This window comes from Stegostoma tigrinum, chromosome 22 (genome assembly GCF_030684315.1).
Source record: "Stegostoma tigrinum isolate sSteTig4 chromosome 22, sSteTig4.hap1, whole genome shotgun sequence".
Classification (NCBI taxonomy): domain Eukaryota; kingdom Metazoa; phylum Chordata; class Chondrichthyes; order Orectolobiformes; family Stegostomatidae; genus Stegostoma; species Stegostoma tigrinum.
The window spans coordinates 48,760,932-48,776,215 of NC_081375.1; the positions used below are offsets into that span (position 1 = coordinate 48,760,932).

General features: G+C 38.1%; 1 protein-coding gene across 3 annotated transcripts in view; it reads left to right on the top strand.

Moving 5' to 3' along the window:
• LOC125463784 (splicing factor U2AF 65 kDa subunit-like) overlaps positions 1 to 15,284 on the top strand; it is a 54,036-nt gene that overhangs the window by 33,978 nt on the left and 4,774 nt on the right. The window contains exons 6-10 of one of the 3 annotated variants that reach the window (XM_059653815.1): positions 129 to 312; positions 2,033 to 2,112; positions 8,462 to 8,584; positions 10,725 to 10,811; positions 13,637 to 13,885. In XM_059653815.1, coding sequence (XP_059509798.1) covers positions 129 to 312; positions 2,033 to 2,112; positions 8,462 to 8,584; positions 10,725 to 10,811; positions 13,637 to 13,885 — 723 coding nt within the window. The remainder of the gene's footprint in view (positions 1 to 128; positions 313 to 2,032; positions 2,113 to 8,461; positions 8,585 to 10,724; positions 10,812 to 13,636; positions 13,886 to 15,284) is intronic. The other 2 variants (XM_059653816.1, XM_059653817.1) reach the window with 2 other exon arrangements.

A 15,284-nucleotide genomic window follows, 5' to 3' on the forward strand; every position in this document is an offset into this window, starting at 1 on the left:
TATTTATCAACATCTAGAATATTTCTTCAGGTCAGATCTGCACCATCTAAAAGCAATAAAGTGTATCATGTTTCATTGTCTGTATTTTTTTTAATAAACATGGTATCTTCTACTTCTGGTCTTTCTAGTTCCGTTCAGTTGATGAAACTACACAAGCCATGGCATTCGATGGCATCATCTTCCAGGGTCAGTCTTTGAAGATCCGACGTCCTCACGATTACCAACCTCTGCCAGGCATGTCTGAGCAACCTTCTTTCCATGTTCCAGGTCCGTCAAAAAATGCAACATCTGTGTGCTGGACTTCCTTTGCAGGTTTAAGTATACTGCATGCATCAGATGTAATGTCAGGTCACCAAAACGTTATTTACATCAGCTATTTGTTGGCTAAAATAGAAACAAAAATCAAAATATTCGAACAAATGTTTTAACAAAAACAAAATTGGAAAAAATATGCAGATACTATTGCAAACAAAATGCAAGGAAAGTCAGTGTCAGAACTCGCACAACAGAATTATAATTCTGTGGATGAGAAACTCCGTGACTATCTGACTCGGAATGTATGAACACTCTGAGTTGAAATCTGGTCTAAAGAAAATTATGTTGACATCAGAATGACACTTTTTATAAAAAAAATGTCACTATTGTTACCCGAGGTAACCTTTCCATATTCTGTGGAGGATGGCGGGGGGATATGTAGGGTTAGTTCCAATAATGTAGAGTTAAGTCAAGATTATTTGAACCTTGTGTTTGGAGGCATCCCTCCCAGGACACTGCTGACTTTGCTAGATTCCCACAGTGGAAAATGGAATGCAGCTGCCATCAAGCTGTGTGGCTGCAGAACTAGTCAGTACAACGATCTCACAAGCTGCAGAGGACTTGCTCTGACTTGGATAAGTGGCTAAGCATCTTCAGACAAGTCACTTAAGAGAAAATATGGCACTAGTTTGGCTAAACCCCTGTTACTTATGTTAGATGTTGTAAAATTAAACAATGTAATTTGAATGGAGATTAAGTATTGATAGTAAATGGGTTCAGATAATGTTTAAAATATAAAAGCTATTGGCTTCCATAATATACCATTTGAAATTTGAAAGCAAAATGCTGCTTTAGCTCTTGTGAGGGATGGGGTAGTAGAGGAAATACACTTTATGAAAAGAATTCACCTTCACTTTTGCTCTTTTTTCTCTTCGTTTTGTTTTTTTTCCTCTTGCCTTTTGAACATTTATTTCTTTTTCCCTGTTTCCTTTTGATATTTTCTCAATTTTTTCTTCATTTTAATCTCTTCCATCCTCACCGGTTCTTAATCCCTGCAACTATTAAAAGTTCACTCACTTGTGGATTTTGGAAACCTGCAGAGTCTTTATGTTCCGGTTTGGAGCAGCTGGCGCAGCAAGATTCTACGCCAGCCTGGGAACGTGCGCATGTGACTAGGGCCACATTCGCAACACTGTAAGTCAGAAGGTTTTACCAGTTACGCTTCTGCTTTCCTCTGACCCATACGTGGCTTGCTTTTTTCTTTTACAAGAGGGGTGAGTTCATTCAAATTAAGGCGCAGGAAGAAACTTCCAACATCTGTTTCCTAAGTATTTTATTATATATATACATTTTTACCTATTGTTCTCCAAGACAAAACTTAATCAAGGTCCATTATCTGAACCCTTCCTTTATCCCTTCCACAAACCTAATGATGGCTCAAGTCCCCATTGTGGCTGACATCACCCATTAGCGTGATAGTATCGTCAGATCTGCAGCTGCACTCATGTACCACATGGAAGCAGATCATCTCTCTCTCTAGGGTATAGTTTCTATGTATCTCATTGCAAATTGTTTTCCCATCCACTAAGTAGAAGTCTCCATGACGATTCAGACATTCTGAATCCCTTGCCTACCTCCCATCAAGAGGTAAAGTGTTTTGTGTGACCCTGATATTTTTCCTTCCTTAATTTTTTATTAAATGTGCAACTTAATAACAGATACCTGCCAGTCCTGGATGTTTATATTGCCATGTTTTCTTTCTCTTGTCTCTCTATAGGTGTTGTCTCCACAGTCGTTCCAGATTCTCCACACAAGCTTTTCATTGGCGGTTTGCCCAATTACCTCAATGATGATCAGGTAGCTATAGATACAACCCACTCGGAGAAAGCTGACAGTGTGGTTCTGCTCTTTCTCCTCTTCAAATCATATATCCCAAGCTGCACTGATTTGTGCCACTGACCAAAAAATGTTGGTCTGATAGTTATGTAGCAGTGATTGACTATTGAAGGTGTCAGCTTTCTCCAATGCAATTCCAAATTGGTTTCTGAAGATTTTTTTAATCACTATTGGTTTCTAGTAGCTGGTGTAATTGGATCAGCCCTTATATTGAGGGGTTTTAAAACTATATTTCTATATAAATCCTTTCTGGAAAAATCACTGAGCAGTGAATATCTGTTTATTTATGGTAAAAGCAATGGGAAAATTGGATTATTTAATTCTTTCTCCCCATTTTTTTTAAATGCGACTTTGCTTGTGTTAAAATGTGGATCTAATAAAAAGGCTGGTTGAAAATTTGTTACCTAGTGAATAAAAGTGCCATTTTTGCTCGAGCAAATTGCACTGGCCTAGTTTTGCAGCAAGGCAAATAGCAACTTGGGCTACTGAAGGGTGACAACGTCTTCATGATGCAGAGCTGCAAAAGCACCGTCACAAATGAAATCTATTCTGTTCCAGTTTTACCAGAAGATATTTTGCACATTAAGAGGGCCTTTTTTCCCCTTTGCAGGGATTTCCTTCTGTTTTCCCTTTTTAGGATTCCTGAATTTGGCTTCAATTTCCTTTTTAATATTTCAATCATTTATAAATTAGCACAGGTATTGTAAATTGTAGAACTTTCAGGTTGCCAACATGGCATATTTTTGCAGTGGTAAATTTTTTTTTGTTTTAGCCCCATTTTCTTTTCACAGCAGTTCAGTTTTTACAGGTTTTAGATTCCTAAACCGTTCGGCATATGAAGGTGAGATGAAATTACAGTCAATTTCTATACTTATGATATGTAGTGTTAAAAACACTTGATAAATTTGTATAGTTCAAGCTTGCTTTTACTATAAAATTGCCTTTAAAGGATCATATCAAGTTTTTTAAAAATTAAATAGCCTTTTAATTTAAACTGAAGAGATGGGCGAAGGGCACTTTATTCTTTGGGCTGCAAGTTAATTGTTGGATCCACTTGTACATACAATACTGACCAGTACATCTTCCTTGTTTTTCAGTTTTAAAAAAAAACATTGATTTTGAGCACCTTCTGACTATTTTCCCCTCCCTTAGACTGGATTATTTGCAAGTTTTCATAAATACAAATACACAAAAATAATTTTGATAGTCTAAAAGGATAGTTTCATGCATGCAGTAGACTGTAACTGTTGCAAGTAAATTCAAAGCTTAAAGCAAAATGGTTGTACCAGTGCCCAAGTGGCTTGGTAACTAATTCTAACCACTGGGTGTAAGCCACAGATTTGAGGCTTTAAATCTAAGAACTCCCAAGTCTTCTAAGAATCTAGCACTATTCAGCTTCATGTAGAATTTGTTGACTGACAGGTGGAAATTTGCACAGTGACTGCTGTATTTTAAAAAAAACTTTGAATTTACTTTTCCATGTGCAAGAATTGGATCAGTATTAATTTCAAGCCCTAATGTATGTGCCCTGCACAAGTAAATTTTTTTTAGTTTCTTCAGGTAACTTTTTTTTTACCATTGGATAGTTTAATTGTGTTCATAGCAAACCTTTGCTTAGGGTGTACATTTACTTCCTAATTCCAAACTAAATATTTAATAGATTTCAAATATTTTGTAAAGTTAAAAACATGATATGATCCTGGGCAGCACTCTATTAAATTCTTTAGCTGTCTTAACACTCACCTAAAACTCAGAGGGGAGGGAAAACAATTGGAGAAATTGGTATTAAATTTGTAATTGATATTCGACATTAGTCTGAAATGCACGGTTTAATGAGAGCAGGGAGTTTTGTTTTCTAATTCTAAATTTGTGAGCCAGTATTATACTGACTCCTTCCTTTGTAGTCACTGCTGGTTGATACTCATGGCTCTTTCATTTTTGTTCCCCCACTTTGTCCCCAGCTAGGGGCCTGTAAGATCGTAAGTCTTGGCGCATAGTTTGTTCAGTAGTACTGATCTACTGCTGCCATGCCAACCTGTAAGACAAGGCAAGTAAGAGCTCATGTCCCGCACTCGGATACCCTCGGAGCCAGCTGCTCTGCTCTGCCCTCAACTCTAGGACCTGCCCAGCCTTCCTTGGAGCATTTGCTGGCTTTGAGGGTAGACCTAAACAAAGAGAAAACAAATTAAACTTGTTTTGGTACAAATGAATAAACCACTTTTTAAGGGGTGGTGTAAGTAATCCATATAGACCAATGGTATATGTGTCTGAGGGAGGTAAGAGTTTTTATTCCTTTTTCTTTTTTCCAGCTTTTCATAGTCGAGGATTGTTTAAACTACTAAGTTTTCTGTTTCTTTATGGAGCTTTTTTTGTTTTGGAAGATATCTTTGAGACGAGTTTCTCAATTGCCTTTATTAACCCCTTGAGAACCAAGTTTATTTTATGCTGTTGATTTTCATAAGGTTTCCTCACTTTTCAATCACTTTGAATCCTTAAAATATCAAGCCACAATTGGAAGCCACACAAACATTTCTTCATGTACAATTAGAGAGAAAATTGAGTGATTCGGTGCAGGTAGTCCTCAATGGGTTAATATGGAGACTGCAAAGACCTCAGTTTGTTTGTTTATTTAAAACAAAACCATGTCTGGAGTCCAGAGTTCTGAAAGAAATACAAAAATACTTGGCATCTCTTGGCATTTTGATATGGGACAAAGCATCTGAAAGATATGTGAATCCCAGTAAAGGGAGTGCCTGGAGAGGTATTTGAATTCCAGTGCTGTGAAAGGGCAAAAAGTATACAACATCATGCCTTAATGTGTCTCTGGGATAACATTCCTGAAATTCCTGACAGTTTTCAACAATGGTATTAACATGTCTAAAATAAATTGGCTGTGTAATTATCCTGTGGGCAAATTTCAAGGCACTGGCCTTTCTTCGAGATTTAAATCTAAGGTAACAATCCTTTTGTAATCGTGTAATTTTGTTAAGTTGAACGAATTTGTTTTCATCCATAACCGTTTACTTATCTGCTCAGATAACTATCCTGATTACACTTTAATAATTTCCCTATTAGAGTTGTTTTTTGTTTCCACACTATTGATTGTATGAAAGGAAGTTTCCTCATTTTTCACAGAAGAGCTCATGTGAATATAGTAATTGCTAGTTGGCGTTTCCAAGTCTTTATGCATCTTCTCAGTGGGTTTGAAATCACTATTGTGATTGGCAGCTAACACAGTAGAGATGCCATTACGCTGTTGAATATATTCTATAAGCCACCAACTAGTTGGAAGGATATCAAGGAGTAAATATGAAAGGAAATTCAAATATTGTTCAAACTCAATAATGATGAAGTGCAAGGAAGAATTTTAGAATTGTGCTTGGGAGAATTTTCTTGATCAGTACTCCCAACAGAAAGAAGGGGGCACTACTAGCTCAGATTCTGGGGAATGAGGTTTGTCGGGTGGATTAAGTACCAGTTGAAGAACGTTCAGGAAACAATAATTTCATTGCACTGTTCAGATGGTGATGGAAAGAACGTGAAATCTATGATAAAAATGCTACGTTTGAACAGGGCCAATTTCAGTGAAATTTAATAAGACAACTTGGATACGCTCAAGGTGCATTGCACAAAACCGAAGCAACCAGAGCTCTTTCACTACATTTAAAGCAGGAAGGAGAAGAAAGAGGTTTGCTGGTTTACTACACAACTGAAAATGAGGCTGAATGTAGAAAGCTCAGGGAAAGTGGGAGCGGGTGAGGGGTGCATGGACAAGTGGGGACAAAAAAGGTCATTGCTGTGTTACTAAATGAATAGTTCGCTTCTGCCTTTACTAAGGAAGAAGATACAGCTGATGTTCTAGTGAATGAAGAAGCTGACTCCAGTGGATTAATTAAGAAAAGCCAGCATGTGTTTGTTGAGGGTAAATGTGTTTAACTCTAACTCTTAAGTTTTTTTGAGGTGTCAGGATTGGAGGGTGATGCATTTTAGTCGCATGGACTTACAAAGGTATTGAATAACCGTATAATGGACTTGTCAGCCTCCGTTGGACAATGGAGGCACTGTAGTTTAGGAAGGAAGTGAAGCTTTAGAGAGAGTGCAGTAAAATAGTGCATAAGAAGGGTTCCGAGAATGTATGATACAATATTTTGATAAGATTGGAGAAGCTGTGTTGCTCTCCTTCGAAGTGAATGTTGAGAGGAGGTTTGGTCAAGGTATTCAAAATTGAAGGCTCTGGATAAAGTAGCTAGGTCAAAACTATCCATGGAAGCGTTGAGAATTGAATTTAAGTTATTGGCAAAAGAACCAACAGCTATATCTGTTTTTTTTTAATGCGTTGTGTGGTGAGAATCTGGAATGCACTATTTGCAATTAATGTTAGCAGATTCAGTTGAGTTTAGATAAGTACCTGAAGGGCAGATGTGTGAAAATGAATGAAATGTTCTGCCCATACCACCTCTCTGCAACAGTGGGCTAAATGGCCTCATTCTACCTTTAGTAATTCTTTTAAGACAGGCAGTTGCTCAAAATCTTTCAGTCAGATTGTTGATTTAGGTTTCATGGTTCATCTAGCTAATTGGCCAAGCAGAATATCTGCTAGGAAGAAGGGTGGGAGAGACCGAATAACTCAGCAGGTTGAGGGATAGTCCTGACAGCTGACACACTGACTAGATAGCAGTATGTTACCTTCTATCGATTACTTGGACAAAAATGTGGTAAAGAAATGACACTGATGAAACTCTTCAGCCTCCAGTTTCCTTAGGAAAATGTAGACTTGTTCACATGAAGTGAGCAAGGTATTATGAATAGTTGGGAACAAGCAACTAAAACAGAACTCTGGCCTCCAGTCACATGTTGCTTGGTAATCTCAACTTTTGTATGAATTCCACTGGGATCATTCACTGTTTTGATAAGTGCTTCAAAATGTTAGCATTCAGTTTGAAGAAGTTGATGGTTTAAATGTTGGAGTGTGAAGGAAGAAATGCAAAACACTGGGACCAGAAAACACAATTAAATTGTTGGATGTCTTTGCTGGGATGGGGTGTCAGGGTGATACTTGAGACCGTAACACATTTTCTAATGGTCTGTGCAGTACCAGTTCGTAAAGCAGTACATACTGCTTAAGTGGTATGGTTTAATGTAGACCCTTGTTTGGGTCATTCACTGCCCAACCCCTTGTGCATTTTTAATCCTTAGATGTCCCTTTGTTAAACTGAATTGAGTTAGGCCTTTGTCCACTTTGTTTTTAATCAGCAGATCAGTGCAAGTATAAGAACAGGCCTACAGTCAGATTAGATTTATACAAATAGAATATCTTTGGCAGTATAGTTCTTGCATCCTTGCTACATTGTCCTGTCTAAGATTTCGCATTTCTTCACTTATGATGTGAAAATCTCTTCTGAGAGGTTTAGCTAATAGAATTTTGTCAGTCACTTACAATTAGTGTTTTTCATTGCTTCAAGAATCAAGCAAGCGATTTCTTTTTGGAGGTTTTGTTCATTTGGATTATAATCTGCTACTTTAGATTATGTAAATTGATCTGGAGAAGTATATTTTAAACTCTGTTTTATACATGAATTATTTCTGTCCTTTTTTAAACTTGTGGGTATCATCTTGCTAGCTGCATGGTATTTATCGTACATAAGCAAAAGGTAGCCGACATTCTTTGATTTTGTTTTTATTCTTTGTATTGGAGAGTTTTGTTCAAGGCAGAAGCAGGATTGGTTACTAAACAAAGAAAAACCAAAGAAGTGCAGATGCTGAATGTCTGTAATTGCTAGAAAAGCTCAGCAGGTTTGGCAGATTGTGTGGAGAGAAAGCAGAGTTAATGTTTCAGATCAAGTGACCTGTTCTGAAGAAGAGTCACTAGACACAAAGTGTTAACACTACTTTCTGTTCACAAATGCTGCCAGATCTGCTGAGTTTTCCCAGCAATTTGTTTTTGTTTCTGTAGAATTAGTGTTTGAGTATGGCTTAATTTTTAACAGTGTCTTGAAGCTGGCAGCTGTTTGTTTAACTGGAAATCTTTTCCCCTTTAATGCGACACAAACAACTTATCCTGATGCTAAGTATTGACTAGAGGCCTGTTCTTAAACTTCAGATTGTCTACATGTATAACTGAACTACTGATGTTTAAAATCCTATTGAGAGTTTATTGAATTTGCTCTTCCATCATTTTATGCCCAGTACCTAAAAGGGTTGATCTTTCTATTTCTATTCTTGGGCACTAATTTGTACACAATTTAAAACTTTATTTTGTAAGTTCTTCAAAATTACTCATTCATCATTGCACTGTTGATTTGGCTTGCAGGTGAAGGAACTTCTGACTTCATTTGGCCCCCTGAAAGCTTTTAACCTAGTGAAGGACAGTGCAACATCTCTGTCCAAAGGCTATGCCTTCTGTGAATATGTGGATATCAATGTTACTGATCAGGTATGATCTGGTCTATATTATTGGCACTTAAACATATTTAGTTTATTTTTAATATCACTCCATTTCATATCATTCCATTTATATTCAGAAATCTAATGTCTTTTGGATATTTGGAAAAATATATTATCAATACATGTATAGTTGATTAATTTTTCTGTGTCTCTAGTTACCTCATCTGGGACCATTTTTGTTGATCATGCTGCAGACAAGAAACATCTAAAGTGATAGGGGTGTATAATGCTGGGGAATTAACTAGATCATGTGTCGATAAAGTGACCGTTTTGGTCTTTGAAGTTGCAGAATTCAAACAACTGAGGGGTGGGATCTTTTGGGCTAATTACCAGACTACCAGATGCAGCCTTTTTGTTATGGAGGTAGGCCTAAAAAATCAACAGAACTTGAGGGTGTATTGGATGAAAGGTAAGATTTGTACTTTTACTTCTTTTTGAGTAGAGGATCATAGTGCAGAAATCAAAATTAAGCAAAGTGGACTTGTAATTCCGTGTATCACCCACTTCTCATTCTGTTGTGCACTGGCTTTGTTATACTGTATATTGCTTCCTGTTGGTGTGGCTGCACCTAAAAGAAATTATGCTATTTAGACCACTACCTATCTCTTTGTCTCTTGTTTTAGCATTGCCCATTATTTTGGGGGTCAGGGTTTGAGTGCCATGGTGATTGCTATGCTTCACATTTAACTGAGTGAACCACTGTACGTGGTCCCCACATGTATTCAAAACTCATTTGGTTACTGGACATCAACTGTAAATGCACTGTTGCATTACACAGTGTACACCATGCTTCCCATTCTCCCTCTCCCTCTCCTTCTCCTTCCCCCCACTCCCTCTCTCTCTCGCCTTGTTTTGCATGATGGGTGGCATCCTTCACATCACTTTTTTAGCTTTTGGTCCACATACTTCTGCTCAGCCGACTACAGTTGGTAAGTTTGCATGAATGCTGTCATATACAACAAAGAGTTGGAAATCCTTATTTTGTAACTGGTGAAATATGAAAATAATCACTGTCACCCAATTTTTCAGAGCTATACAGCTTTTGTGTCGTTGAGTAAATGTGTAAAGTTTGTGGTAAAATTCACCAGTTGATCAGGGATTTTCTAAAATCTCTTTCTAGGATGTAAAAGCTAATAACAGAAGAATTTAGGAAAAAGAATAGGCAGCTGGTTTCAACAAGACCAATACCTAACTGCATCAGCAATTTAATACATTGCATGCAGTTTGAATGACAAATCTACTGCTGAAATAAATTAACATATCTATGCAAAGTGTTGATGACTTCAGTTAGCAGCTTCCTTCTCTTCAGGCATTGACACTTAATAACTAAACATTGCATCTTACCTGTCATTTTCACTCTAGCACGCTTTATTCCCTGTGCTGATGCACTGAGTGTGCAGGTCCACGTACATAAACCAATAGGGGTCTCCTGAGGGTCACAGATAAGGGGGAAAGTGGGCCACTGTCCTGATCGATACCCTAGTCATTGGCTTCTAGGAAAGCTTGGTGACGACCAGACTTTTGGTTCTTTCAGCCTGGGATCACACTGCATCTCTGGTTGCAGGCTTAAACTTCTGTGGAGACCAACACTCAAGCCTGCCAAACATAAGCATGATGAATTTCATCAGTTTTCTGCTGGGTCTCCACCAGGGCTTCAGGTATGTCTACTTCTGACCAGCTGATCCTTGCAAAGTTGTGGAGAAGCCCACGGTTTCAGTTGCCTGCTTCTTGGTAGGTTCGTTATGAAGAATGTCAGTAAGGAATTGGGATTCAAAATGGGGAGGTAGTAAAATCAAAACTACAGGAAAAACTTATTTGTGAAAACTGTAATTTGAGGCCTGATATTCAGTACTCTCATAGTGCAGCTAACAAACTGCAGTTTGTGAATTCAGAATTCATGTCTTTAAGTCAGCTGACATTGGGGATGATTTTCTTTAGCCACTGTATATTGACTCTTAAACTGGTTAGAACATGGTTGTGCTGTGCTACATTAGAGTTTCCAAAGGAAATCTTCCCCAATTGTTTATGCATCTTTGGAAGCAAGTGTACGTTGAAACTTACAAAAATTGATGCAGTTCATGAAATATCCTTCTATTCTGCCTGTTCTGAATAATGTGTGTTCTTTTTAGGCCATCGCAGGGTTGAATGGAATGCAGCTTGGTGATAAGAAGCTTATAGTGCAGAGGGCCAGTGTTGGTGCAAAGAACGCCAATCCGGTAACTAATTTATAATTTTACTCTGAGATAACAAAGTGTGGAGCTGGATGAACACAGCAGGCTTAGGAGCACATTAGGGCCTAGACCCTTCATCAGTCTGGCCTTCGCACAGGGCAAGGAATCTTAAATCGATTGGGCGGCAAACTCAGCAAATCTGCTCATCTACTCTTGTCTTTTTTTGACCATTTATTCAACTTCAGCATCACTGAAAAACACTGCTATAGTATTGGATTGGCTGATTCAAATCTTGAGTGAGCTTTGAGATAACAACTGGTGGTATGTAAGCAGGTCACAATTTAGTTGGGTACAAACCTGTAGTTTTGGTGTAGCTATCCCAGTTAGTGCAGTCAACAATTCAGCATTTATTAAATGAAGCCTGAACTAAAATTGATTGCATTAGTTTTATGTAACTGAGCAGTACCTGAAAACAGTATATGTATGTGACACGTTGCCAAGAATGTAAAATTGAGTGGAAGTCATATTTTCTCAAAGAAAATCAATGACATATGACTAGGTTGGATTCATGGATTACATTGGCTTTTTAGTGTTTCTATTTAGTTTGTTAGTGTGAGCTTCATACTTTTTTGAGTAATTATAAACCCAAAGTGAAATGTTTGAGTAGTCAGATTTTCTCCCTTTTGAGATACTGATTCTTTGTTGAACATAGAATTGCATGCACAGTTGTCAGCCTATGTTCTTAACCAAGTATCTAATGGTGTATAAATTATGGTAGTTAGCAAAGTCTTCAACTGGGAAATAAGTTTCACGGATATAACAAAGTTTGGAGCTGGATGAACACAGCTGTCCTTCCCCAAAGACTAAATACTTCCAACCTGTCTAAATTCTGTTTGCTGAAAATTTGTCATCATTGAATCTCAACATGTTTCATGGCTCTGTATCACCTTTATTTAGCAAATGATTTTATAATGGGGTAGCCCACTAACCTCAACAGTACAGCTACGAACTGAATTGATGGCTTCTTGCTGGGTTATGATAACTTCCTGGATGTCATTCAGCAAATAACACGGCCTTGGATCTATTGAAAACAACAAGTTGCCCAATCATGTTTGTGCCAGCTGTTTGCTGGAATAGCCCAATAATAATTGTACTGCACTGTTCCTTTTAAAATTTTTATTTTCTGCCCTTTTAACATGAACCTAAGACCTCTGCCACTCCATGCACCTAAGCTCTAGTATTGCAGTAGCTACTGAATGTGATGATTTCTTCTTCATAGATCATTCATTTTGAAATTGGTACTAGTCTTTTTAAAAGTCAAAATCAGCGAGTTATTTAATAATAAACTAGCCATACGGCACTGTATTTTAGCTGTTCATCCAGGCAAAATATTTCAAGCGTTTTACAACACAATAGTAGACCATTAATTCCATCAATTTCTTGTACCATTTATTTACTGGAGAAAAGATGCTGTTTAATAATTTACTGAAATTTGCCTTGGCTAACACCATGAATATAATATTTCATGAAGTTTTACCAGGGTAGTACCTGAGTTGTGGGACTGCAGTTTATAGAAAGATTTGAGAAGCAGAGATTTGTTTTCTGTTTGAACACAGACGGTTAAGACATGACCTAATAGAACTATTTTAAATTGCTCTGTTTTTATAGAGCAAGCAGTGTGAAATAACTCCTCTGTGGAGTGTTGTAACCAGACACCACAGAAGTTAAATTACTGGTGAAGGAATTGGAGGGTAACTTATGTCTTTCACACGTAGCGTTTAAGGCCTAGAATCTGAAAGATTGATAAGATTCCATCCAAACTCTGAAAAGACAGTTGGACCTGTAATTTAAAAGGACTAACTTATAGTGAATGGGTCAAATGCTGCCACTGAAATGATAAGCAGCGTGGTTTCCCATGCTGCAAGATTGTAAGTCTCTTTATCTAAATTGGATCCTGTGATTGTTATTGTATTAACCAATCTCGGTGCATTTCCTTCTAGTTGATGGTAAATCTTTCATGTGTGTCCAATGGTAATTTTTAAAAATTCATTCTATGAGGGTGTCGCGGGCTAGGCCAGAGGGCAGTTAAGGGTCAACCACATTGTTGTGGATCTGTAGTCACATGTAGTCCAGACCAAGTAAGGATGGCAGTTCCTTCCTTAAAAGACATTAGTGAACCAGATGGGTTTTTCTGACAATGGATTCATGGTCATCATTAGATTCTTAATTCCAGATATTTGTTGAATTTAAATTCCACCATCTGCTGTGGCGGGATTCGAACTCGGGTCCCCAGGATGTTATCTGGGTCTCTGGATTAACAGTCCAGTGATAATACCATTAGGCCATAGCCTCCCTGTGTACTTAAAATTAGGTTTGGAGTGCTCTCAAGGTTTTCAGCACGTGGTTTAGGCTTGACATACTGTCATTTTGGTATAATATTAAACCACAGCTTCATTTGTGTTCAGAGACATTAAGGAGTCCACAACACTTTCATAAAGAATATTGAAGTGCTGAAAAATGGTATTTCTCAACCAAAGTAGAAACTGATTAACTAGACACCCATCATGGTATTGATGGGATTTTTTTTGACACAGTTGATTCCAGATTAGATTGTGTGATCATTACTATTAGCAAAAGTCACAGATGCATCAGGTTGCTGTTGTTTTATTTCTATAGTCATCTTGTATTTTCTTTCACTATATTTTCACCACATATCATTGTCACCTGGAATATTCGGCAGCTATGATTGAGACTTGCAGGTGTGGAGGAACCTTATTCCTATCCTAAAGCTATAATGTGGTGAACTTTAGCTGCTTGTTCTAAGAGGAAAAACATGAATTTGCTGCAAATCCCTTTATTATCTGTTACAGAGTGCCATTATTCAAACACCAGTTACTGTGCAGGTGCCAGGCCTTCCATCGATGCAAACTCAGAGCACGGGGCTTCCAACTGATGTGCTGTGCCTGTTAAACATGGTGTCACCAGATGAACTCATTGATGACGAGGAATATGAGGAGATCCTGGAGGATATCAGAGAAGAGTGTAGCAAATATGGGACTGTGAAATCTATTGAAATCCCACGACCTTTGGATGGGCTAGAAGTGCCTGGCTGTGGCAAGGTAAAGCCTCACTCTGCATGGTCAGAATAATTTCATGCTAAATTGCCTGTAGTGTTCAGGGGTGTGTGGGTTATAGGGGGATGGGTCTGGGTGGGATACTTCAAGGGGCGGTGTGGACTTGTTGGGCCGAGGGGCCTGTTTCCACACTGTAGGGAATCTAATCTAATTTAGCCGAGCCAATAAGCTGCTGTTGTGAAGTGTGATTGAATCACTTAATCATTTCATGTACATTACACACCGAGCAGACAAACATAATTTCAAAATTATATTCATGTACCTATTTTTTAAATTTCAAATGTTAACATTTGAATCAGAATCTGTATATCCTAATTTTTAGCTCATTTAATTCTAGTGCAGGGTACAATTCGGCTACTAGTATTTTGGAGTTGCCTCGGGTGTCTGAATTGAGCCAAATATTTCTTCTACTTTTCTTAGTCTAAAAGAAACACAAAGAGGAATTTGAAGCCTCCAAAATTCTGTATAATAAACATAAACCTAGCTGACCAGTTGGATCGATTGGTAAATTATTGCCGACACGATTCCGTGTTTATGTTTCTGATCGAGTGATTTGTTGCCCTTGGCTCCCACATCAGACAAGAAATTGCTACATCTGGATAGTATGTATATTTTATTTATCAAGGCTGGACCTTTTGTCTATGCATGCTGAAAAGTATTAAAAATCTAGCTGAGAGTAGGGATGCCTGTGCCTGACTTTCTATCTTGCCACACTGCCCTGACTCGTTACCTGAAGATATGATTAACAGTAAAAAGAAAAATTCAAAGATACAGTATTATATATGATTTAAGTCTGGCCAGATTATCAGCAAGGTAATGAATGAAGATTACTCAAATGATTGTTGGAGATAGAAACATTGGAAATAGGAGCAGGAGTGGGCCATTCAGTATGATCATGGCTGATCCTCCACATTGATGCTCGCAGCGACTGCACTCAGCCATTGGGAACTGCAGTTATAGGGCCATGGAGTTATACAGCACAGAAACAGACCCTTCAGTCCAATTCTTCCATGCCAACCAGATATCCTAAATTAATCTAGTCCCATTTGCCACTATTAGGTCCATACTCATACCTATCCTGATGCCTTTTAAATGGTGCGATTGTACTAGCCTCCACCCCCTTCTAGCAACTCGTTGCATGCATTCACTACCCTCTGTGAAAAAGTTGTCCATTAGGTCCCTCTTAACTCTTGTTCCTCTCACGTTAAACCTATGCCTTCTAGTTTGGATTTCCCTACCCTGGAGAAAAGACATTGACTATTCACCCTAACTGTGTCCCTCATGATACTATAAAACTCTAAGATCACCCCTCAGCCTCTAACACTCCAGGGAATGTAGCCCCAGCTGGTTCGCCTTTCACTAAAGCTCAAACCCTGGCAATATC